Source organism: Lepidothrix coronata, unplaced genomic scaffold (genome assembly GCF_001604755.1).
Source record: "Lepidothrix coronata isolate B3197 unplaced genomic scaffold, Lepidothrix_coronata-1.0 Scaffold12, whole genome shotgun sequence".
NCBI lineage: Eukaryota > Metazoa > Chordata > Aves > Passeriformes > Pipridae > Lepidothrix > Lepidothrix coronata.
The window spans coordinates 2,364,271-2,390,934 of record NW_016690192.1 but is presented as its reverse complement, the minus strand read 5'-3'; the positions used below and the strand labels follow the sequence as shown (position 1 = coordinate 2,390,934).

The following is a 26,664-nucleotide window of genomic DNA, read 5'->3' as shown; positions in this document are numbered from 1 at the left end:
TTACACAACTCCAGATGCTTAGGACATAAAATCATAAATGCCACATGGGCACTCAGACTGGGGCCATTTCATCCTGTTCTGCCAGGACCAGACACCAAAGCTTCAGTGTCTCTCCGAATGAACTGGTGAAATTGGAATTAATGTTTCCAGGTAAAATACTTTTCTAAAAGATCCAAATCATAGATATCCAGAAAGAATTTTAATTCTCTGCAAAGGAGGCCTCCAGAAAGCATCCAATAATATTTGTGATGCCTCTGCCCTTCAGTTTTGCTGCTTATCATCTGACATACACCAAGTTACACGCCTTGGCAAAACACTCTTGTACGTTATATAGTTCCTTTCCTTCTCTCCACTCTACTTCTTCAAGCAGGCAAGTGATTTTTGATCCAAAAGAAAACAGAGGGAGTCATCTAGCTCTGGAATTTGTTTCAAACTCGAAAATGACACGTTTGCTTAAAAGAAAACAAGTCAAACTGAATTACACAAATTCCCCCACACTGAAAACCCTGGCAAGAAGGAAAATGCGGAATTATTTGACATCTCTGAGCAGCACTCAAACTCCCACCCTCTCCTTCCTGGAGCTGATAAGCATTCAGGCTACACACAACACATCTGTCTCCCTCAGTCCAACACAAAACTTTAATTATAGTGTCAGGAACATTAGCTGATGCTCACTACTGACAAATGTGCACAGGTGTAATGTTTGGGGAGGAAACTTAATTACGATTTTGCATCAGACAACAGTGTATTTCATTATCCAGTCTATCATGTCATGCTCCAGAAAGAAGATTTTAGCTCCAGAACAGCCGTCTTTGTGGAGCTCAGCAGTTGCCTTCAGCACAAGCAACAACTGGACATGGCAACTGTGCTTCATTAGAAGGCAACCGATTAAGAAATGACAGTCACCTTTGCTGAGGGACTAAACATGCAACGAAGGATCACTGTAAGTTGTAGAAAATTTAAATAATTTGAAGACAAAAATAAGTATTTATAGAAAACTACATATTAATGTGTAATTTGTTAATTACATGCTGAATTCTCCACATTTAATCCATGCATGAGATTTTAAATGAGTTTTTAACTTTTGAGATAGTTTGAGTGACAGTTTTTTCTAATTAAATACTGCTTTACGTGGGAAAAAAAGTACGTCTTGTGGTTAATTCATCTTAATTTAAACTAAACTCAGATGAAAAATTTCTACTAATTCAACCTTTCAACTGGATCACAAGCAATAATGTTAAATAAATAGCACTTTCTCAATTTAAAAAGTTGAATCCTTGCTTGACACTGGAAAGAAAACCCAAGCACAAGGCAGAGGTTTTGCTATTAGGTCCCCTGACCCAGAAAGTCCCTCCCAGCCCTGCTCAGTGTGTGACACAAGTGGAGCTGACAACTTGCAAGGCCAGGCAGGGCTGGCACTGAACTGCAGGCTGTGCCAATCCAGACTGAATTCACACAAACCTCCCTGACCTCCTCCATTCTCTCACAACTGCATCAAAAATTAAAACACCTTTTAACAGACCCTTTATCTTCTGGCTTCATCAATTTCATCTTCTTCAAACTTCACCTAAGAACACTTTGTCTTTTTTTCCCAATGAATTTCTTTATTCTCACGTATTTTACTCAAATGTTTCTTGCAGGCGAATTCCCTCTTGAGATAAAGCTGCAATTCTGCTCTGATCTTACAAGAACTCTTGTAAATACCATTTGCCTGGGAGGTTTGCTCTCTCCCCAGCTCTGATTGGTTTCAAAGTACCAAGTTACCCCCTTCTCAGACAGAACACAAAATCAATCACCTTCTCCACTGTTCTCTTTCATTACTGTTCAAACACCTCCTCCCCCAGCTTTCTCAGCAGCACTAACTCCTACAGATGCTGATTGATTTTCTCACACCAGAAATCAAGTATAAAATTTAGATGTTGAGGGAAATTTTACATTAAGTAATCAGCAATCCAACAAATACTACAAAACGCTTTGAGTGGGAAGACACAGCATAGATGAGAAAAGCTAATGCATTTTTTCTTCCTAGTTTACCTCGAGTGTAAAGTTTATCAATCTATTTGCTCAAATCAAACATATTACACTTTATATGAAAACAGTTCAAAAACCTGAAGGAAAAGTGCAAGAGTTTAATTAATACTGAATGGAACTGTGTTCTTCCTGTGCAGCCACCCACATTCACTTCCAAAAGCTCTGTGCATCCTGCACTTACTATTTGCTTTTGAGGCAGTTTTCCCTAGTGGTGGTGAATAAAATAAAAATTCCTTTAGATCCCAGGTACTCCAACCACAAAGAAACTGTAGAGAAATGTATGAATTATAAGCATTACCTCATTATATCTGTTGCTAGGAATTTTGATGCTGGTTTTTCTGACTTCCATATCAACCACTAAACCTTGGACCACAGGCAGTGTGTACTGGTAATTTCTGAAGTCCTGGTAATTAAAACAAGTTTTTAAGTTAGGCACAATGATCATCATTAACATTGGAGGTTTCATAACTATGCTGGTGACTATTAGTTAACTCATTCAAATAATTGTAATCAGTGACTGAAAGGCAGGGAGGGACAGGGACACCACAGCCTGTAACCTGTGTAATTGCAGTACACAAATGAAAACCATAATCGTGACTGTAAGTCAGTGTAAGTCATTTAACTCATTTTCTTACATCTAAATTAATTTTCTCCAGCCTTGAATATCATCACTGTACATAACACAACCTGACTCTGTGTTCTGTTACATTACTGGATGGAGATATTAGTTTTTCCAGCAGTGAGATTTAAGTCATGCATCAAGGAGAATTTTCTATATTGAAAATATTTGCAAAGTAGGAAGAGATAATAACTTCCCTTCAGTTGAAGCACTGTGTAATCAGAGAGCTGTGACTGCACACTGTGATGACCCAGCACTTCTGAGGAAGCAATCTGAGCAAATAATGCTCTTATTTCAACATCCAAACATCCTCTGGTGGCCAGGTTTAGGATGTTGATTTGGGTACCTGGTTACAATTCACTGTGCTGATGAAAGCTCACACCCACTATCAGCACAGCAAGTAAATTCATCCAAATCCCCACTATCTCCCCTGGCATCTGATGCCAAGTGCAGCAGGAGTTCAGTTCTCCCCATGCTGATGGAACTCCCACGGACGGAACACGTGAATTCCACGGCAGCACTTACTGCAAGGAGGTTCATGATCGTGTGTCCAGTCTCTCCAAACAAAGGCTTACGGAATCTGACACTAAAAAGTGGGCAGGGATAAACTGGAATAAAACAAAACACAACAGGTCAGATTGTAATTTACATACCAAGATCCTGCAAACCAGACTCAAATACCACCTCCTCAGTTGAACGTGGGGAGCAGCAACTAAAGAAGAGGCTGGAGAGTCCAGTGTTTAAAAAGCAAAAGGACAGAAGGATTTAAGGCTATAATGCATCTTCCATGTGTGTCATGGCCCCAGAAACAGGAATAATTATGTGGAAAGCTGACAAGTGCCACCCTGCAGGACTGAATCTGGTGATCTGGACTCTGATGGCAAAGATGGCCTTTCTAAATGCTTTTCTGAGACTACTCCTTTGAAATGGCTTCTTCCTTTTTTTGTACAACCCTCCTGCTGCTCTCCACTACAGCATCATAAGCCTTGCACTTCTGTAGCTGACAGGTGTGACGTTCAAGTGATAATCCAGATTATTTCCTTTGCTGTTTTCATTATTTCATAAGAAGGTTGCAACCTCTACAGGGCTATGTCAAAAACAATTAAAAGGCCATTTATGGTATGTCGGCAATGTGAAATACCTGCATTCCTTGGCTGGCTTGGCCATACCTGTAAAACATCTGTGATGCAATTCCGAGGGCAGTGTATGGATCTGGCTGCCTGATGTTATGTTGCAGCAGGAGCCATCACAATGCTTGGATCATGACTCATGCAGTGATACACAGTGCCAAGGCTTCCTAAACACATGTTTGAAGGAAGGTTCCTAAACTATCCTCAGGCAAACAGTCAGTCTGATTTCCCCAAATGCCACACATCTCCACAGCTCCCAGTGTGCTCAGAAGAGGCTGCAAAGTGCTCAGCAGGTTTGAATTAACATCGTGAGGATTTCCTGATGGAAATCAGCTCCAGCCTCTGCACACCGGTGAAGTGTCTGAAAGCACCACAGCCCCCACACAGCGACCAACTCGTGCTCAATGCCCTGAGGCACCGACAAGGGCTGAATTTCCCGTGTCTGTGAACAGCAGCTCAGCTACATCCCAGATGCCCCGAATTCCCTGAGCCCGAGCTGTACGGCTGATCTGCGGATGCTCAGCAGATGTTTTCTGCAAATCCAGCAGCCCAGAGGGACTCCTGAGCTCATCTGATCTGCTGCAGAGCCAGCAGGGCTGCACAAATGGCTGAAATCTGACAGTTCCACCAGAAAACAGGATGGAAGGAAACCCAGGAAACCTGGGACACAAACGCAGCACCTTCCAGGAAGACCAGTGAGGAAGTGACCTGCAGTCACAACTGCCCCAGCACATGGGAATGTGCCTAAATCCAAACCACAGCTATGGAAACGATGCAAAGCCCGGCTTCACAATGTGTCAGAGCAGGTACTTCTGTTTGTCACTATGAAAACATTTCTTTCTGTGCTAAAAAGCAGATGTCACATCCAAAATATGAGCATTCTCTTTGTTTTTCTAAACATTGATGGGAATAAATGCACTACTTAAAAAAACCTCATGGGTACACAAAAAACCCTACACATCTTTAACATGAATGTTTCCTTGGACAAGTTTAACCTACAGTCTTCATCCTCAGAAAGCAAATTCTAGGATTTCCTTTTTGCTCTCTGGCAATGTAGGTGTTTTCTGAAAAATTCACACTGTTCCCTAAACTTCAAAAGTTAAAAATACAAATCCCTATAAAGCACATTCTAAAACTTATTTTGTTGAAATGTTCTGGGGAAAATTAACAACAGATCATTTTCATGGTAATTCAGATTTATGACATGTGCCAATTAAAACTGCAGATGGGCAAGACATCCAGTTTTTGGCCCATCACGGTGGACAAACTTGCAGAAGTTACTGCAGCTCAGTGCCTGGTACTTACGCCTGTACTCGGCTCCGAGTCTCAGCATCAGCCGGATGGGGAACACTTTAGCCCAGGGAGTCTCCCATTTTTGGATGAGGATGCCAAACAGGTACGGTGGGGTTGGGAGCACCAGGTCCTGCAGGGACTGATACGTTGCTGCAACGTACAAGAAGCCTCCGTGTTCTTTGCTTCCGAGGAAGCTCTGGCTGAAAAAAGAGTGTCCCAGGTTGCCAACAATGTTACCTATGGAAACAAAAAGGTCATTACTTCACTAGTTTGAGAGCCTGTATCAAGAATGTCAGGAGTTTTTCAGAAGGGAAACCAAAAAATCCATATTAAACTCACTTTGCTTCCTGAAACACTTCTGTGTACTAATTACACCTGAAACAACAACACAGACATCCAACCTCTCCTGGGGAGCAGGGAGGGATTTGCCTCAATCTTTCCTGTGATCTGCCTGTTTCATAGAATCACAGAATGGCCTGGGTTGGAAGGGACCTTAAAGCTCATCTCATTCCAAGCCCCTGCCGTTGGCAGGGGCACCTTCCACCAGACCAGGTTGCTCCAACCCCATCCAACCTGGCCTCGAACACTCCCAGGGATGTGGCATCCACAGCTTCTCTGGGCAACCTGTGCCAGGGAGAGCACAGGGTATCACAGGATAGCTCAGGCCGGTATTGCTGCCAAGGAAATGGTTCCTGCAACTTCCCCTGGCACTACAAAAACACCCACAGAAAGCCTGTTTTCAGTATCTCTCAGATACTTAAGGGGTTTCCACTGCAGAAGCTGCTGCTGACTGAACCAAACTTTTCTATTCAGCTGCAATTTAAGGAGGGCTGTGCACCTGGTCAAACAATTAATGCCCACCGGTTGTCCTTCCATGTAGGCAAACCACTGGGGTGCCTGCTCAGACACGTACTGGAGATCTGGGTCATTTCAAGAATTACACAAAAGAGTGTTTATTTCATTAGTACACTTAATGTAAAATGCAACTGAGAGACACAGGGGAGAAGCACCACTAATTTTTATTCACATTTTTACTCTTTGATGCTCTTAATTTCCAAAAATGTTTACACTGGAATGGCTGACTGAGTCTGAATATTGATTAGGCTATTATAGCATCCAACACAGCATTTAACGTTGAAGCAAAGAACCATGGTGTGATTCCTTTTATCAAATGACAACAACAGCGTGCAAATAATGTACAGAACAGCTGATCACAATTCTCCATAGGAAGATGTGAATATTAATAGTGCTGATTTGCTCTCAAAGAAAAACACGAGTCATTTCAGAGAGCACGATGTGCTTGATCACACCACTCCTGAGGAATTGCACGGGACTGAGGTACTCATGCAGACCTCTTGGGCTCCTGCAGCAATCCCAGGCTTTCCCACCTGCAGACTGCTAAGCAGATTTTCTGCTCTTTCCCCACCACCTCATAATGGAGTATATCTGAACTCAAGGCAGTGATGTGCATGTCTCCAGTGTGCACAATCACTGGAAAGTAACTGGAGCCTTTCTCCCTTTTACACACGAGACACACACACAAACAAATCCTCAGTAATACAATCTGTTAGAATAACACAGCTATTTCAGCCACCCCTCTGGAGATGTGGCCACGCTACTTTGCATCCCTCCAGATGCCCCTGGCACAATCACCAGTGAGTATTGCTTCCTTCACCTGACCTTGGGCTGTCCAGCTTTAAACAGAGCTACTGCCAGGCCTCTGAACAAAAGGCTCCTTTCATACTCCAACTAACAAATATTCTCAGGGGTTTCCTCATTATTCAAATTTGAAGGCACCTTAGTGGACTTTTTTTCCTGTACCCACAAAGTGCTGCACAAACTAAGTTCTCAAGTTCTCTGCTAGAAGTTGATGGGCTTTGGCAGCTCAGACATCCCATAGCAGGGTACAGGTCATTCAGAGCTTGTCACTGTCCTGGAAGCCAACCTCTGTTTTACAGACCCACACAACCCAGAGCTGACAGTATCACCCCAGATCAAACTCCAGAACTCCCAGAGTGGCTACAACTGAGACAGTGAGTGGCTCAGCTGAGCATACTTGATGAAAAGTAGCTACTGGTCCACCTAACATGATTAACAGAGCCACATCCAGTGTTGTCAGCTGCTGAGAGTCACTGATCCTGCCCATGCCAAACACACATCTGTCAGGGGTGCTGTGACACTGTTGCCTGCTCAGTGAATACACCAATGCACCACCTTGGGCATCCTGCTAGTGCAAATCTATGTATCCACTGGTGCTCACAGAAGATTTGCACTTATCTAAAATAGCTGCTGGCACTCATTTGCTTTTGCAGTTCCCACCTACCCTCACTAATCGCCTCTTCTTCATTTTTACTTCCTTTTCCCCTTCCCATCTGTTCCTACCCAAATAGAAGCTACAGGCCTGATAGTAACATTCCTTGGTGAGGTTCTCAGTACCAACATGACCATAATAATCCTTTCTACCCTTGAAGTGTCTGAGGGATGTGAACTGCCAACCTGAACGGGATTCTGCACCTTTTCTGTGTGGAAGAGGCCAGGCAAAGTGCAGCTGTACAGCCCCATGCAGATCCCAGACATGTGGCACTGCCCACTGCGATGACAAAGCAATCAGACATTTCCACTCGAGACTGGTGCCAAGTGCTGCAGCAGAAGGGGATGACTCCTTATTTTTTCCGTTTCAGGAGATGGAGCTCCAAAGCTCACACGCCTGGGATGCCTTAATAAGAATTTTTCAGCCAACGGAAACATGAAAAAAACCCTTAGAGTGGAATCTGCAACTCAGCTGTTCAGCCCTTTCCTTCCATAAGCCACAGCACTATAAATGACTCCTTCTGACACGAGTAGCTTGCACAGTGCAAGCGCCAAGAGGTTACCACTGCTTTAAGAGGTCAAATTACTGGGATTAGGTAGTTGTACTGCAATTTGTTATTTATAAGAGCATGCAAGAGCCTGGATGCGGACAGCATGGGAAGAATCAAAGTGTTTTCCTACACACTTCCCTTCTCTAGTGCCCTTTTCAATCAGCAAACCCAAGTCAAAAAACCTCTTTGGGCCCCACAAACATTTCTGCACTGACCAGGGTTTGTCAGCCTTTCCTGCCACATCTCTGAAGGTGGTTCCAAGCTAAGGCCCCCCTGAGAAGCTGCTATTACATTGTCAAACCCAACCCACTGCACCATTACACATTTTAAGCACAGAACTGTGTTTCAGAAGCTTGTAGAGAAAGTGTAGGTGTCAGAAAAAGCTTTCAAAAATAGCTATCCTTCTCAAAAGCATGTAATTTAATTTAAAAAATATCACAACTTCCTTTCTAAAGAGGTAATCTCAGAGTGAGCAGAAAGGTGCCTTTCCTTTTATTAAGTTCCAGCACTTGACATCAGACAACTGACATTATTTAGGAAGTGCTTTAGGTGTGCATGATGCATCTAAAGTAGTTCTGCAGGAGGTCAATACTTACTCTCTTCTCAGTTATGCTGGGTTATCCTTGACTTTAAATCTTAAGCATCTCTACAAAGTCCTTTAAAAAAAACGTGCTTTTCTCCACTGATGTGATTTCCCTTCAACTGTGATCCATGCTGGTTTGAATTCTTCATTTAGTTATCTTCCTCTGATGGACAATGTACTTTACATAGTTGTTTGGCAATCCCTTCTGGACTCAAATAAAATAGTCTATACCAGGAAAGGTAGAAGGGAAAAAAAAGAATCCTGCATTTTTTTTATTGCCCTCAATATGTGGTAAAGCCAGGTAGGTGCTTTTACCAAAAATAGTAAGGTTAAATTCGTAATGTATCCTTCTATCTCTTGGTTAATGCCAGGTCACAAAGGTGGTACTGGCATCCAGTCTCAGGGAAGGCTTAGGGAAGTCAGCTCACATCTGTCCAGCCTCATTCCACTGTCACCAGGAACAGCCAGGAACTGCCAAGTACCAACACTGTGCCGGCATCCTGAGAACCCCAAGCATCTCAGTTCTGCAGCAAGAGATCCAAAGCAGTATGGATCTGAACAACCCTGAACAACCCTGCCACATGGATTTTCTTCAAGAGCAAATGAGCACATTTTCTTTGGAGAAGGAACACAAACCTAGTCCCTGTCACACCAAGAGCCACAAAGAGCCACAGAAGAGGCAAGACCGCGACTGTACCTTGACGGCACAACACATCTGTAGTGGATGCCAGCACTGAGAAAAAATCATGTGAAACTCCACATTCAAAGTTCTGACCATGCTGACCATCTTTGTATTGAAACACATCAGCAAGTAATTCGGAAAGAACTTACTCCTGTTGGCAAAGGCCATAATGCTTCACTTACTATCAGTGAGTAGCTGCTGCCAGTATCCAAAACTTTTTCAGGCTAGTCTGTGGCAGTCCTCCAAACATGACTCACACACCTTATTTGATGTTTGATTTTGTATCCATCCTTTCACATAACAGTAGCAGGGGTGTATTACTCACTCAGTTAACCTTTTCTCTGTTCAGAACATCTACTTTTTGGGCCTTTTTATAGCTCTGCTCTGCACTAGTTACCACCATATTTAATTAAAACCAGGCTGGGTGAAAAATACATAAACTGTGTCTGGGATAGATCCACCCTCACACAGAATATTCCCAAACCCAGGGTGACCACAAAGGCATTTCATGCAGTTGCCAGATTTACATTTTCACTCCAGAAGTAACAGTAGCATTGATTGTATTCCACCAAAGAGCTGATGCACTGGGGCAGATCTGGCAGCGCTGTATTAACACATCCAACTGCCTCAAAGTACCCATTCAGAGGGACAGAAGTTCTCATTTTTCCATTCACTGTCAGGCTTATAGCCAACAGACAAGGATAATCATGGGATTACTACCACAACAGTACAACTACTACAGCCACAACAGAAATCATTAGCTTCCAATTTCAAAACAAGAGAAGCAACACAGCAGGGAGCTGGATGACAGAGGGGCCAGAAGAAAACTAAAGTGATGAAAAGTGAGCAGCAACTAATACTTGCCTTAACTGACAGCTTTAGTTTCTTATAATTCACATGCACACAACCTATAGTGAAAAATGCCATTTTTCCTTCAAAATCTCTCTGTTCTACAGTTAGAAAGCCCTACACCCAGAGCACAGCTTAATGTTGGGGACTTCCCATAACAAAACTAATGAAGGCTCAGGGTGGTGCAGCCTTTTTTTATTTTTAAGAAAATGTTTTAAAAAGAAAATTTTTACTAAAGGGAACAAATAAAAAACACCACAGAATTTAAGTTTCCTGATGACATGACAAATGTAAGCCAATCCATTATGTAATGAAAAATGAAAAGGTGAGGCAGAGAGTTTTAAATAGTCTCTAACTTCTAATAGGAATTCTCACTTGCTCTAAGTGTCCATCATCTCATCCTAGGAGAGGTGCAGGACCTCTGGAATTAACAGCTCCATATACAACAGCAGGAAAACTGCTAAACACTTCCAAGGGATTACAGAGAGCAAACTGAAACCCTGTAGCATCCCATCCTGTCTCTCTGCCTGGATAAAGTTAAAAAAAGCCAGAGTTACAAATATGTTGACATATACTTCTCCCTCTCAAACAATCTGTGCCTTGGAAAGAAAAAAGGATCGATATTGGGAGAGCATTCCAAAGTGCTATGGGAGCTCACCCAGGTGCCATGATCTACAAAACCTGGAGGTAATTCTATTGCAACTGAAGGTGTCTACTTGTACTTCATGTCTGAAATACAACACAGAGCAAATCCTACCACAAGAAAACACAAAGTGAAATTCTTAAACAGTGACATTTGTGTTCTGATTAAGAATTGTAAAGTGCTAAGCAGCTCTTTGCACCAGTAGAATTGTAGAATATCAAATTACTACCACTACAGTACTAAAAGAAGAATTCCAAATACATTATGTAGGAGTTATAAATTATGTATTTCTGTAGTGTAATTATACAGAACTTCATAGCAATATACACACCAAGCTGGATTTCTATCTGCAATATACATATATATATATATATATATTTATATACACATGCTTGCAATTTTTCATATCTATCTCTCTCTGAATAACATAATCAGAAGATAAAGAATTGCAAATGAATTGAGGTTTGGAAAGGTAGCTGTTTGCAGTGTACACAAGATCCATTATCACATGTGATAATACATTCTGAACCTGGCAACCTCTCTGAACAAGCTGACCTTTGTTGTATCAAGACATTTTAGGAAACAAAGATCTTTGTAATTATTTTATTAAACTACTGGATTCAGTCACTCCAAAGGCATTGCAAATTATAAGCAGAACCCTTTGTAAAGGTATTTTCAGCACATAACCTTAATGTGATCCAATTTCATCTCTGGAAAACTAGCTTATTTTCCAATCAGTGGAACCAAACACTTGCATTTTTCCTTATGCAATGATTTTTGAATTCTAAAGTCTAACAACAGCTAGAAGTGGAAGCCTATTTACTTAGCAAATGTAAAATGTGCAAAGGTTTACATAAAAACCTTGCAATTGAGGTACAAAAATTCAAAATTCAGGGATAATGTCTACAATGCCCTACAATTCCAGGCACACATATACAGACATATTTGTATTACTTTATAATATAAATAGTATCCCCATAATGTGGCAACAGACACAGGTACCGTGGGAATCAAACTTCTGAACTACCTAGTCTGGGGATATTGAACACAGTATCCACGAGAATTCTCAAAACTTTATTCCTGGCTGGAAGATCTTTGGAGCAGCTCCCCAGCAGCTCATCAATACCTTTGTTTGGTGAGATGATGATAACACTGGGTACTGACAAACAATAAGAACTCATCCCCCTATCAGCTTCAATCCTTATTCTCTTTTTACACCCTTCTATACAAAACCAGCCGTTTGCTGTGACAGAAGTGCACCTGAGCCAGTATGACCCAATCCAAACCATCTTGTAACAGCGAGCACTTCTACCTGCTAAGGCATCCCGGTAAAGCTGCACAAAGTGGTTGAAGATATCCTTGGGCAAACACTTCTCATCAGGCAAACACTGCAGGAGGATGACGATCTCCGACTGCCCCACCGCGTGCATGCCTTTGGTAGTGAAACACCAGCACTTCCTGTTCACATCTGCACAGACAAAACAGGGCTCAGGAGAGTGGAATTTCAAAACACAGCCCCAAATTTCACTGCAGGAAGACAGCTCTTGCAAGAGGCAGTTTTACAGCAAGTATTGTTGTGTTATCGGTCACACAGATAAAATTACATCCTAAATCTGCTACCGTGCAAGAAAAGCACGCCCAAAACAAAGGCAGCTCCATAATTCCCAGTTTACAGATAAGGAAGAGCCAGAGCATTGCAGCTCCCTGTGAGATCTTGGGATTAACAGCACAGAGCAGACTTTTAGCAGTTTCTGTATTCAAATTAAAGGACAGGACTGAAGTGTGAATGAAGGGGCCTGGGAAGAGGCCAGGCTGTTGGCTGTGCATACCATGATCCTGACAGCTACACCGGCTTCCAACAGTGATATCTCTCTTAGGATGGAGAGCTGAATGTCAGGTCTTTTCATGAGACCTCACTGTGCTGTTCTGCTTCACATGAATGTCAGTAAAGACACATGCTCTAAGCTTCACAGTTCATTTGCTGAGAATTAAGTTATTTCAATAAAACCTCTATTATGTATTACATTTTTATACATATGTAAAACACTGTACTGCGATCTAAGAGATGCTGAAAGGCTTGTAAACATCTTAATTTATTAAGTTATAAAATACCCTGCCCTACCAAGCTGGACAGGAGACAGATCTCCAAAGCTGGAGGCTCTATTAGTCTGGTTTATATTTGCTACACAAAATTATCTGCACTGATGTCTAAATCACCAGAAAAGAGCCTTTTGTCATTTAACTTCATATGGCTCAGTACAAACTTGTCAATGTGTACACATTTTCAGAGACTATCCTACCAAACAAAAATGCTGCTGTTCCTACTAATAATATATACAACATTTCCCCTCCCGTAGACCACAATTTATTTAATAATAAAAACTTACAATTTACTATTTTTACCATGGACAGCAAATTAGCATTTAAAACAAATACTAGAGGGTCAGGGCCACCATCCTCCAGCTGCTGCATGACAGAGATCTGAGAAGGTCTCTCTTCTACAGCATAGTCTGTGAAAGAAAAACACACAATGAAATCCTTAACTTACTGGTACAGACTCCACATTATAATCAGACAATCCCAATTCTGATGCTTTTTAGTCTTTTGACCTTTCAAATAAACACTTATTTAAGTATTGCTGGCTTGACTGATTGTTTCCTAGGCTGGTATTTTCAAACTTTAATAGCACTTATGTAACAACCTCCATACACCCTTTAGAAAGGTGCAGTTTGTTTCACAAATCAACTATTTTTCAGTATCAACTGAAGGAGAAAATTGAAATCAAATTGGGAAATGTGTCACGGTGTCAACTGAAATCCCAAATGACAAAGAAGTTAAAATTGTTATTTATGGCACAGTATAGCAGAAGGGCATCAGTCCTGGACTACAAACACCAACACATGGTCTATTCCTTTGTCAGGTAGCTCACACTTTCTGTGCATTACCTACGACAAAGGTAACAAAGAGGGGAACACTACACGAAACAGCATTTTTTGTAATCATGGAAGGTCTGAATCCAGTGTAAAATGGATCCCAACGTGAAACTCCAAAGATGTCTGTAGTGTGCTCTATGATTAGACTGAGATGATTAGCAAATTAGAATTTTTCATCCCTGTGATTATAATCTACTCAGCATTAAACTTTAACAAAAAACAGCTGCACTGATGAAAACAGATTTTGAAAGAAACGTATAACCTTCCCAGCTAAAACTATCTACAAAGAAAGGTAATTTTGCTTTCCAATATGAAAAGTTGTTTTTTTATTTTTAATAGAATTAGAATATGGGAAGTAAAATGCTGCTAAGAAAATTCAGCATGTGACAGCATAGGAAACAACAGCAACTAAGTATACAAAATACAATTTATGTGAGGGTATTTATATGAAAGCTGAAAAGCATATTGCAGTTTCAGTCATTTTTTTGTGGAGGAGACTGAACAATCAGGCATCCATATGAACAGCTAACACAGGAGGAACAGATTGTTTTGAAATTAAATGCTGCTCACATTTTGGTTCTGACACTATTCTGCAATAAAAGGTTACTTCCAGCTTAACATTAGAAATGCACAGTGTCAGCAAAATATTTAATAGGAATAAAAAAACCCCAGAGATGAAAAAATAAGTTAATTCCAGGAATGTACTAAAGGATGTCATGAATCAGACTGTGGAAAGCAATTTCAGATAAACAAATACACATTTTTTTCATCTTTTAAAAATTAGTTTTTAATTTTCTTAAGCCTCCTCCATTTGGATATTCTGGGAGGGGACATCACAATGACTAAAAGCTTCACTGTGGGCCAGGATGTGCAATAGTGTTGTTGATGCAGTGCTCAGGGATGCCTCAGACAGAGCTGATGTTCCAACAGCATTTCAGAGAAGGGAACATGAATATTCATAGGACTAATTAAAATCTATCTCTGTGTGAAACATTCCCCACAGTCCGATTAGTGAAGAAATTAGCACATATTTCTGGACTGAAGTTAATTCTTTTTGCTTTGTGTTTTATTTCTTACAGGAATTTCACTGCAAGGTGAGGCTCTTCCCAGAGGCTCACAGGGACCAATGATGCAAATGAGTGTCCCAAAATTTACCCAGGAGTACTTAGTGAGAATTTCCTCAAATACTCAGCATTATTGCCAGCATCTTATTTTTAAAACAAACACAGTAAGCATTAGGTTAATTGCAACTAGTAAGCATAAAAGCCAGCTGCCAAATGATACCCTCACCTCCTTTTACTCCAGTGGAGATGAGAATTGGAGGAAGCCCATCTTCAGGAATTAGATTCATTGCACTGCCAACAGGACTGCCAACCTGAGTTATATTTCCCGAGAATACAGAGGCATTATCAGTCTACAAGAAGGAAACAACAAGGAAGGACAACATTACAAAAGTAATAATGATAAAACTGAAAGAGCTGGCTGACTAGATTACTACAGATGTAGGTGAAGAGTCTGTGTCTGCTGGAGAACCAGCAACACCAAGTAATTTGGCTCTTTAACAAGAGATGATCGTGTGATGACTCCTGTATGTGAACTACTACTGAAAAGTCTGCTTAGACAGAGACTGCAGCTCCCTTCTCTATCACCACACACCTCCATTTCTTCACAAAACCTGTATGTACCTATCAGAATTTTTTGTGGAGTCTCAATTCCACTCACATGTGGTATGGTGGACTTCACATTGTTACACTATATCTGCACTTGCCTGCATACATCATTTTATGACAAGCAGAGCGTTCTTCTGATTCATGCTATGACAATCTTACTGTTTCAAACTCCTTACTGACCATGACACACCTTTTTGAAAACGTGTATCACACAAATGTCCTTCACACACAGGCTGTACAGCCAAACACTTGGAAGCCACACAGACAACAAACACTGGTCAGTGCTCTGCCCCATAAAAGCTCATTTCAGTTCCAAATACACGGTCTTTTAAGCACTCTGCAAACATTAAAATAAGGAGGACACTTGCAGTAGAACAAACTAAGACAAGCCTCAGCAGATTTCCTTGCTCATATACTGTTCATGGCCAAGGCAAGGAGGTATTTTGAGTGGTGAACAGTGTAAGGCTCTCTTACTTCTGCTGATAAAGAGTTGTTGGCCATGGGCTTTGACGGATCATGTGACACTGCCAAGGTTCCTGTGGAAGTTGTCCCAGCCACTGTCAGTTTTGCTGCATCAGCAACTTCTCCATTGGGTAATATCCCATCAGCAAACCAAACACGCCTTTGTTCTCTAGGCTGAGCCACTGAGGAGAATGTAAGAGAAACGGGATTTAAGATCTCACAGCAACATTAGCTGGAAAATTTTAGTACAGAAATAGAAATGTGGACTTTAAGGGACTTAAGACATCACCTAGTGCATTCCCTACGGTAGCACCACGTATAAACACAACTGCTGAGAACAATTTACTTGCCCTTAAAGATCTGATGTCTCTGCTGACAGCAGGAATATCACAACTGCCATTAGCTAGAGTATTTGGAATGGATGAAGTGCAGATATTTTCCAAACTCTTGCTACAGGTGAACTGAAAATAAAAAAAAGTCCTCTTACCTTCTGCTCCAGGATGCTTTAGAACTCCCACAGGTACCATGACAGTGGGAGGCGGAGAGCTCAGGGCGCCCGAGGCCTGAGCCTGCTGCAAAGGAGGGATAGTAGAACAGTATTCAGCAGGATTGTTAGGGTTAGGGCTCTGGCTTGAGGCACTCATCATGTTCTCCCAGGCTTGAGCTAAAGCAAACAGAGAACAGGAACCGTGAACACAGAGGAAGGTGTCCAGCACTCCAAAACACTGGGTTAAGTTCCCAGCTGCAGTCGGTGTGGACCCTGCCACCTTCCCTTCATGTGAAAGCCCAGGAGACTGTAACTGAGGAAAAAAACCATATCAGGAGAAACAGCACTGCCCCTGTGCAATAAAACTATCAGTTCATAGAGAAATATTTTCTGAAAATTATAACAATACACTTTTACTTGAGTGGTGCTTAGTTCCTCATGCTCCATTTTCTTTCTTCTTCAAAGATTCTACTGAAAACACTCAATGTATACAGAAATATATATGTATATCAAACTGCATGGACAGACACACATTCCTATCACAAATGTTTCATAACCCACAGAACACTTGAGCACATCTATCTTTTGTACATGATAAAAAGCACCTTGCATTTCTTTTTATACAGGGCACATCAGCACAGTTTACCCTTAACTGTAAAAAAACTCCTTATGCTCTTAATTTGGAAGGCTTGACTTGAGCCTTAATTAATTTGACCAAAGAATAACACATAAACTTCTTTGTTAAAAATATCCATCACAGGGAAATCTCCAAATATCCAAAACAGGGACAGACTGTATCTCCACAGTACTACTTCTTTTTTCACTTGTAAGGAATGCTTGTAGCAGGGTACCAGAAAATTCAGATATGTGCCTGCACCTTCAACCATATTAGTATGTTATAAGTGAACACATTCTTCGAGTCAGGCATAAATATCGTGCCACCTAAGGTCTCAGAGCATGTACATCTTTGGGTTCCTTGGACTATGAATTGTTAGAAAACCAAGGTGAAAATAAAAAGACCAAAAAAACCCAAACAGAACCCAACAGAACACAAATTCTCCTTCTTCCCCCCATCAACCTGCAAAACCAAGAGTGAAATGCCTGTCAATGGTATTGAAATTCCATTTGAGAAAACAAATTAAGCTGAAGCGATTTTTAAACAGCAATTCTGTGTCATTTAGAAAAAAAGTCCTGAAAGAAGAAAATGTTAAAAGAGCACAAAGTTACATCTCTAGGACCGTTTTATTAGAAAAGTCATAGCATAGTAACAGAACTTTTTTAAAGCCTTCTTTAAATCAAGCGAAGTGCCAAGTCAGCATAGGTACCAATTGAAAATAGAGTAACAATAGCACTGGAAACTGATGGAACACAGCCTGGCCATGGAAAAGTGCCAGAAAACACGGAACCCTCCCCCCACACCCAGTGAAACACAAACCAGGTACCGAGCAACCAAACGAAACAAAGAATTGCTTTTAAAGGGCGATTCCCACCCCGGTTCCAAGACTGGGCAAACGTTAATGTTCACCTGCTGCACTGAGTGGGGCAATACCCCCAAAACCTGTACTGACAGAAAAACTGCACGGAGCAGGAGGGATTGGAGACCATGAGGCTACAGGTTAACTAATCAGTAACCCAGAGCATCCCCACAAGCCCTGCAGCAGGGACAGAACAGAGGCAGCTGGGCCCAGCCCAGCCGGGCAGGCAGCAGTCCCTGGAATGACCCAGGCAGGGGTGTCACTGCTCCCTGCCATCAGTGTGCATCCATCTTTTGCCAGGTGTATTTGTAATTCCCTGTTCTTGTACTCCTTGAAATGTGTTCATTTCTCCAGCTCAAAAATTAACATAACATTTTAGCACCCCTTCAATGTCATTACTGGGACTCAGTTTTAATTTCTAGATATTACAACCTACAATTCCCTGTCATCTTACATATTTGGCCTGCAGTAAAGAATTATTAATAATTAAAACCTACCACTGCACACTGATTAATTTTTAATATGTTTGAAACATTTAATATTTTTGGATTTTTTTTTTAAAAAATGATTCCTGTTTAATAACAGAAACTGTCTACAAATTTTGGATTTTCATCTCAAGATGAAACATTCAGTTACTTTCAACCAAACCTGCATAACATTGAACTTCTTTGGAGAAAAAATAAAGCTATGAGCTTCTAAGGTTAGTGTTTTAGTCTAGATGTTCAACAAATTAACAGATCTTTCTGAAGGCTGCAGACCAAATAATCCACTATCCAGTAATAAGTAAAGATACTGTCAAAATTATCTTGTCTGAATGCTGACACAAACCAGAATTTTCCTAACTAATTTTTGGTTAAAACTACAGCAGCTATCTTTGACAAAAGTCTCCAAAGTTTAACTAATCATTTGCAGCAGAGGAGATTCCATGAAAACTGTTCAGTAATTATCAGGATAGTTTGTTATCCTAATGGCTAAAAGTTTGCATTTAGAGCCTGAATTTATCTGATATTTTATTCTACCTATGACATGTTAGAGTGCACCTGTCAGACCTTCATCTACCACTGAATTAACTTCTGTCAGCAAGTCTCAGTTATCCAATATATATTTATACCTTGAGACCAAGCCACCCATTCACCTTCCCATTAATAAACCCGAGATGAAGTGCCTGGAATTTCTCACGAGGAGACAGGTTATCTCATGATTTAAACACTCACATGGGTCCTCTCTCAACCTCATCCAATTTTTCAGCCTTCTCAATTCAAACCATAAAAACTGAATGCTGACTCTTCCAGCAGCAGCTGTCTCAGTGTCATGGACATAAGTCAACTGGACAGATAATCACCCACCTACCCAAAGGTATCTGCCAGCACAGGAAGGTCTGGAAATTTTCACAGGCCTCAGCGAGAACAACACTCTGTGTTTGCCCATATTGACACCACATCTCTACGGTGTTAATACAATAAAGGACAACACACAAAATACATTCCAGAGCCCTTTGGTTAAAACCAAACTGAGTCTTTCCTTACTCCAAGCAGAGGTAACAGAACTTTTTGTTTGTTCTACATGTCAACTTCAGAGCTACTGGTGACCTCTCTCCTGTGTCCCATGCTCACACCAGGCTTTCAGCCACAGCACCACCCTGGGTTTGACAGACTCTCCAGTAATGTGCCCAAAGCAACAATCCAAACTCAGTTGTCCACATCCGTGGACCCATTTTTAGACCAGACCTCCCAGTCCAGTACCACACAGTTAAGGAGAAAGAAGAGTTGGATTAATTTGTGGATAAACACTACCTTCCCAATCTCCTACAGTGCATCATCTAGAAGAGGCACAACTGCATTACTCTCCTCTTTGGCATTCCATACCAAAGTATAATAGGTTATCTACTCAGGCAGCAAAGGCCACAGAGTAGGCTTCTGAATTAAGAAAACAAAACAAAAAAAGCCCTAAATCACAGTTTTTAGAATCCTGGTAGAACATTCACAAATAAAAGCTTTCAAACTCACTGTAACCTTACCAGTTTTTGCCTTTTGTCAACCATATTTAGTTTAGAAATCTCCACTCTCCACAAGGATCCCCCGCTGGTCTCCCAGGGGCCTTTATGTTTGAGAATACTTACCCATACAAATAAAGTGTTTTGATTTTTTTTTTTTTTAAATAGCATCACTGCAGCTCCATACAAAGCCAGTGAAGTGCCACATCTGGTATTCTCTTTCCACTTACCATTCATGAGCACTGAGTGGCAGATCACACACACTCTGGCTTCCTTTCGGTCCATGTACAGCAGTTTGCACTTCAGGCTGCAGCAGGCGGCACAAAACACCTGGAACCAAGGGGAAACAACTGAAGTGTGGTGCAAAAACAGGGAGAAACTGATGGATTTGGACAACAGAATATCTGCAAATATATGCAGAATATAGAGGTAAATTATGGGTATTTTCCCACTAAAGCCACAGTGACCAATACTTGCCAACGTGCCTGTGCCACTAATCCTGATGCAGCAGTATTTTGTGGAAAACAGAAATTCATGTTGTCCTGAGACTGCACTGGGGTGTTTTTAAAATGTTTGGCGTAAATGACAATGGGTAAAAAATACCCCCTACATTACAGTCCTTCACAGAATTAACTTCAGTCATAGAGCACGAGTACTTTCTAGAATCAAATATACATCAATGCACAAGTTTTCCACATATATAAGACTGCTATGGCACAGGTTAATTCAAACAGATCATTTTTCTTTGCTGCAGCAGAATTCATCTCTATTAGCAACTCTAATTGTTTTATCTCTTCATATATAACAAGCTGTTCCTCAGTTGAGACTTTGAACAGTGAAGTATCAAAATGTTTTAAGTGTTCAACATACAAACCAAGACATTTAAGAAAGCTGAATGACAGTATTGCAAGAAAATTTTACTCCATTTATCTAAAAAAAAAAGCTCATATTGACGTGGTTACAAACACTACAACTTCACAACACTGGAGAGAAGTCAGGAACTGCATTTTAGACACACTGGCTGCTCAAGGGGCAGTGGATGCTCCAGGAGGACAACATGCTGTGGAGATGCAGGTGCAGGGCTGGTGCTTCTCACCTAAACCAGCTCTAATAACTCCTCAGTCTTGGGCAGGGAACAGGCTTGAGGCTTCCTCCAGACAAGCAAAACCACAAAACATGAGCGTGGCTCGTGCACCAAAACACACACTTGCATGCAGAGATAATCCTACAGCAGCAACTGCATTCTTATCATCCTGCAGAACTGACAAGTCAGGTGCCCTAATGATTTCTTATTTGTTTGAAATAATAATATTTTCTTTATTTAAAAAGAAACTATTTCCTCAGGGTTATTGTTCAGGTGACGTGAAGATACTGATGAACATCCATTTCATGCAGAAAGGTGGTGACAAACCCAGCAAATCTAGAAACAGAAGCAGTTACCTAACAAATGATTTCACACAGCAAGAGAGAATTTCAAATTTTAATTATAGGTGGGTATTATCTCTGCAATCCACTGTGCATTACTATGATCTGTAATGCTTTCTAAATCAAACTACTCCATCACTTCAGCAACATTATTTCTGTAATACAGACAAGAAACTACATAGAATTCTCATATACAAATATGTGTAAGCCTAATTAAATTTCATACAAGTTAAAGATCACACCAAATTACAACTACTTTGCAGCCTGTTATTTGCAGTCTTTTAGTGGAAAATGTTTAAAATAAGCAAATCTAAGTTCTGAGCTCACCATGAGCGCTGAAAATCCAATGTGAAGAAGGAGCTCACCCTGTCTAACTACAACCAATTTAAATGTTTCCTACTTATGTCAAGTGAAACATTTCAAAACCAAGATATGAGTAAGTATACACTGGCATTTCCATGCAAAAATAAACCCACCTCTTCACATATGTAAAAACCTTTTTAAAAAAAAAGCAAATGTACTTTGAAAATCTGATTTCTGCATTTACACCTTAACCCAATTGACAAGCATTCTAGGGAATATTAATAACAACATCACAGCATATTTTAGAGACATTTGACATCGGCAAAACTTCCAGTCAAAAGTTCATTCAGTATTGAACATGGAAAAATCAATGTCTTCAACCATAAATGAAGGACCGACACAAATTAATATCTAATTTAGGACCCTTTATCAAACAACATGTTGTGCATTCAGCAAAGCTCCCAAATGCAATGATCTAAACATTAAAAGAGAAAAATAGAAACAGTGACAGGACACCCTCTCTAAAGCTACACCCTCTGTAAGGCTTCATCAGCCTTTAAGAGCAGTAATGCAGAGAACACAATCCACTGACAAGTCAGACTTGTTATTATAATCCTCAAGTCATTATCTCAGTATATCATGCTATAAAAAAAATAACAGCAGTGTCAAAGCAAAATTTGATGTTACTAGGGTTTTCAGGTTCACTGGGAGTTGTTAAAGCATTAGTTGCTAGGGGAATTGGTGGGTCTTTTTATATTTTAGTGGAAAAATATAGTTTTGGTTGCCGGTAAAAAAGATTGCATACAAATTTTCTGGTTTTCCTATCAAGGATTATAATTTCATCTGACAACATAAAGTACATAAATATATATAATTCGTATATAAAGTTATATATAAATACGTATCATTTATGAATGTGTTCACACACATTCTTCAGGTTCTTAATTCAAAATTTACTGTAAGTGTATTACTTCCTACCAATCCCATGAGGCTCATATCTTCCATTAACTTTGCAATTATTATCCTGAAATTAAAAATCGAGACAGACTTCCCAGGTGCCACTCAACTATTTTTAAATGCAATGTTCATTCCCAGATGAAACAGGTACATTCACCCCTACTATAGCGATTTGCCACAATGCTGAGAAAGCTTAAAAAGAATCTGCTGTGCTAAAGCTTGTGTTCAAAATATCGAGACCTGTGACTTCTCCTAGAAACAAATAATTGAAGAGTTGAAGACAATGCCTCCCCAGCTCCTTAGGGGAGATTCAGACATTTGAGAACAGGTATTTATTTCTCCAGCCACTGCAGCCACATCCATCAGTGCTTGCCTGTCAAAGCCTTTGGTCTCTCTCTGCCCAGAATCCTTACAGGAATGAAGGATGTGAAGCAATTTGCAGTAAGTGCTAAGTATTATTTGACTTACACTGATTCTCAGCATTTATTAAGCAGTGCTTTCTGCCACATCTTTTGGCTGCACTTGTGCAAATTTGGCCCAGACAAACATTAGCTAACCAAGGCTTCTAAAAGCAATCCATTCTGAGGATTATTCTAACACTGATAGCACTATGTGACTTTTCACAGCTCAGAAACAGAGCAGAGGGACCTTTTCTTTTATCCATTCCCCACATATAATCCAAAACAACACTGGTTGTTCTTCTCAAGGTTTGTCAGAATAATGTAAAAAAAAAAAAAAGAGAGAAAAAAAGAAAAAAACCCCACTCTGCTCTAACATTGCAGTTTTTATCTATTTTTTATAGATATTTTCATTTTCTGCACATTCATTTGTGCAATCCAGGGCTTCATTACAGTCATTACAAAGAAGCAATTAAATCCAAGCAATGAACTTGTTTAAAACACAAAAATAATTAGAAAACATTACTGTAAATGAAAATTGAAGTGATATTTGTTAAACTCAAAAAAAACAAAACCAGAAGAACGACCTAAATAACTGACAGTATAAGTTAATATATCAAAGCTAAAATGATGGACATTCTGCCTTACAGATTCTCCTTAACTGCAACAAGAAGAAGAATGAGGCCTCTACACAAAAGGCAGACATGTGCTTTATATGATGTTTATTGATCACCTGTGGTGACTGGCTCCACATCAGGACTTCACTGCAACCAACCTGCAACAGGATGGGCAGAAGCACCTGGAAGTCCTGGACCAGTGCATAAAGAAAGTCTGCTTAGGTTTTAAAAGTGTCCTGGAAAAGACTGTTCAGCATGTCTCAAAATCAAATTTGAAGAAAACCTGCTGGTGTTGCAGTGAGGGATGGAACGCTGTGCATTTTGATTGCACAGGGACAGAAGGGACACATACATATTCCATTACAGAGGAGCAAGCCTGGGGTTTCTGCTTCCAGAAACAGCTGGCATGAGGATTTGAGCTTTCCTCATAGATGTGCTTCTTTGAGGTCCTTTATTCGCATCATTCTGCTTTCCTGCACTCTTCTGGCAGCAAAAATTATCACCCAGAGCAATCAGGAGGTCTTTCAATCAACTTCAGAAACCTTTGAGTGAACCAAATGAACCAAAGCTATCTTTACTCTAGTTCTTAGTTTTTAGTTCTTAGTTTTAGTATTTCTTTTTAAAATACTAATTAATACCTACTTGACGAGAGTGTTAGTTTACTGCTTTTGAATCATCATTTTTTCCCTAACTTCTTACTTATGCCACTGACATGTATTTCAGTAAAAAGATATTTGGAAATACTTTACAAGTTAATCATTCACCATAAACTCATCACATAAGAATTTGTGTTTACATAGATGGCACACAGATAAAAGTTTTAAAACCCCTCGATACTAAAATATTTCTTACACAACAAAAGGTGATACAGAAATTATGTTTTAGTTGTCTTAATTACAAAATTTCTCACCATGTGCACACATATCTGGTTACAGATCATTTACTGGGTTTTTTTTTCAGGAGTGAATGTATGTTTCAAAACATGTAAATATTATTTTAAGAAGTGTAAGCAATATGAGAAAAGTTAGGAAAGAAGACTGAAAAGAACGAAGTTGATCAGCCATTCCAGCAGGAATGCCTGCAATTCAACAGCACACTTTCAGTCCAAAGCAGGATGTTTCAGTGTCTTTAATGGGGTTATTGATGCAGTAATTTCTGTAAACTAGTTTCCTGCACTTTGCCATTTTATAAGAGTTCAACATAAACCCAATGATGATGATCATTGCAACCAATACACTGCGCATACAGGCTAATAACAATCAGTTATTCTTTATTAGAACTCTAAATAGATCAGAGATTAGAAACTCTTTTTTTCCCTTCACTCAAACATGGATTTTTAGGAAGAGATGTCACAAGTAACTATAGCCAGTGGCTTAGAAAGCCCTCTGATCTGATGTTGTGCAGTATCAAGAAAAAAAAACAACAGTTTTGAGCTACTCACAAAATCTGAACTTACCTTCCCACAAGCTCTGCAATGGTGCCTTCTTTTGGTGAATGTAAATCTGGCCTCACATTTCATACAGTTTGGTGCTTGAGAATCTGGAACCCACACTGGAGCCACCTCACCCAAAGTCGTAAAAGGCTTTCTGGCAGGAGCTCCAAACTGACCAGCTCTGAGATCATTATCTGGACTATCTGGGGCTACTGCAAGGCACGAACTATTAGAGACTCCAGATTCATACTCATCCAAATGTTCCCCATTAGTACCAGTACCAGAGGCATTTGAAGATGTTTCACCAGGAAACGTGTCTGCTGTATCCCCTAACTGTGTCTTACCAAAGACATTTTTGTTTTTACTACTACCTCCACAATTTGGGGGAATAAGATCATTTTGTAAGTGGTCCGACAATGGCTTCGGAATCTGCAGTTTCAGATTTGTAGGCTGTTTAGGTCTTGCACCACCAAAAGGAACACTGATATATTGCAGATTAGTCACTGGTTTTGGTGAAGTTTGCCCTTGCATGGATGAAACCTGACTGCAAAGATTATGTAAATAATTTTTCTTTATGTGGTCACCAGTGCTGTTTAAAATAAGACCACTCCCTTCTGTGGTCTCATTTCCCCTCTGTTCATAAACATTAGTGTAACATTCTGACTTGCTCTCCTCAATCTCCTTTTCCTCTGTTACCGAGTCTTCCTTGGAGGGTAAAGTCTTTGGAACATGAGCAACAACTGGGTTCTGCATTCCATAGGAATCACAACCATTAGACAGAGAGCTTGCTGCTGATGTAGCCATCACATCAGAGAGACTGGGCCCTTCAAGCTCGTCTATACCAGTCCCCTTTAAGTCTATGCCTGCCTCCATCGCCCCATCTCCACCTTCTTTGCTATTACCACATGCATCATCAGGCTGTTTGGTCTGCAAAAGTCTTTCATTCTCTCCTAGAGTTTGCTTATTGTTCATCTCATTCAACTTTGTCAGTTCCCAATTAGTCATCTCCTGAGATTCAGGGTAACATTCTGCCGTGCCGAGCAATTCCGTTGTGCCGAGGTTTTTATCACATTCAATGACTTCGCTTTCAGAGGCACCAACATCCTCAGGGCCAAACTGCTCTGCAACACATTCCTTGTGATTGCCACTTCCAGCCACATTAGGCTGACAGGTTTCAGCGAGCCCAGACAGGCGAGACTGTAACTGCTGGGTTGTTTCCTGTTCTACAATTAAGCTTCCATTACTGGAACCAGGAGAAGAGTTTTTAGCTTCTAGATCCGTTCTCTGAGGAATGGCTTTACTAGCAAAATTTTCAACTGATACACAGTTTTCTTGCATTTTAACAGTACCATCAACTGGTCTCTGTAAGAGAGTCACTGCATTGATCCCTGCAGTTGTAGCTTCTGAAAACAGCGAATCCTTACTCATATTAAAATCATCCTTTAATCGAGAGGAGGGGCACGCGATGCTCAGGCTTTCAGATGAAGCATTAACCAAAGGACTTGCAGAGTCATCTTCAGTGCATGGTCTGTTTACTTGCTTTTCAGTATCTGTATCCTTTTCCGTGGATCCATTTACAGTAACACTCAACTGGTCACTCTCTTGGTTCTCATTATCCAGTGTAAAGCCAATAGTGTCCATTAGGGACTCACTGCTGTAATTTTCACAATCCAGCAAATCTCCACTCTGTAGTGTTCTGTCACAGTTGTGCATGACTGCCACCACTAGCACATTTTTCTCCTCTGGCAAGCAAGCTGTATTCCCACATTTTTTTTCCCCCGTTTCCACAGTGTGAGACTGATCATCACGATTACTGTTTCT

The 26,664-nt window shown here is 40.5% G+C and overlaps 1 protein-coding gene across 1 annotated transcript in view; it reads right to left on the bottom strand.

Annotated features, from left to right (window-relative positions):
* Positions 1-26,664, bottom strand: part of ZFYVE9 (zinc finger FYVE-type containing 9) — a 56,952-nt gene that overhangs the window by 8,783 nt on the left and 21,505 nt on the right. The window contains 10 exon segments of the mRNA XM_017805558.1: positions 2,330-2,434; positions 3,176-3,258; positions 5,086-5,310; positions 12,004-12,159; positions 13,079-13,201; positions 14,915-15,038; positions 15,769-15,938; positions 16,244-16,420; positions 19,942-20,041; positions 24,868-26,664. The exon segment at positions 24,868-26,664 is cut by the window's right edge and continues 27 nt beyond it. Coding sequence (XP_017661047.1) covers positions 2,330-2,434; positions 3,176-3,258; positions 5,086-5,310; positions 12,004-12,159; positions 13,079-13,201; positions 14,915-15,038; positions 15,769-15,938; positions 16,244-16,420; positions 19,942-20,041; positions 24,868-26,664 — 3,060 coding nt within the window.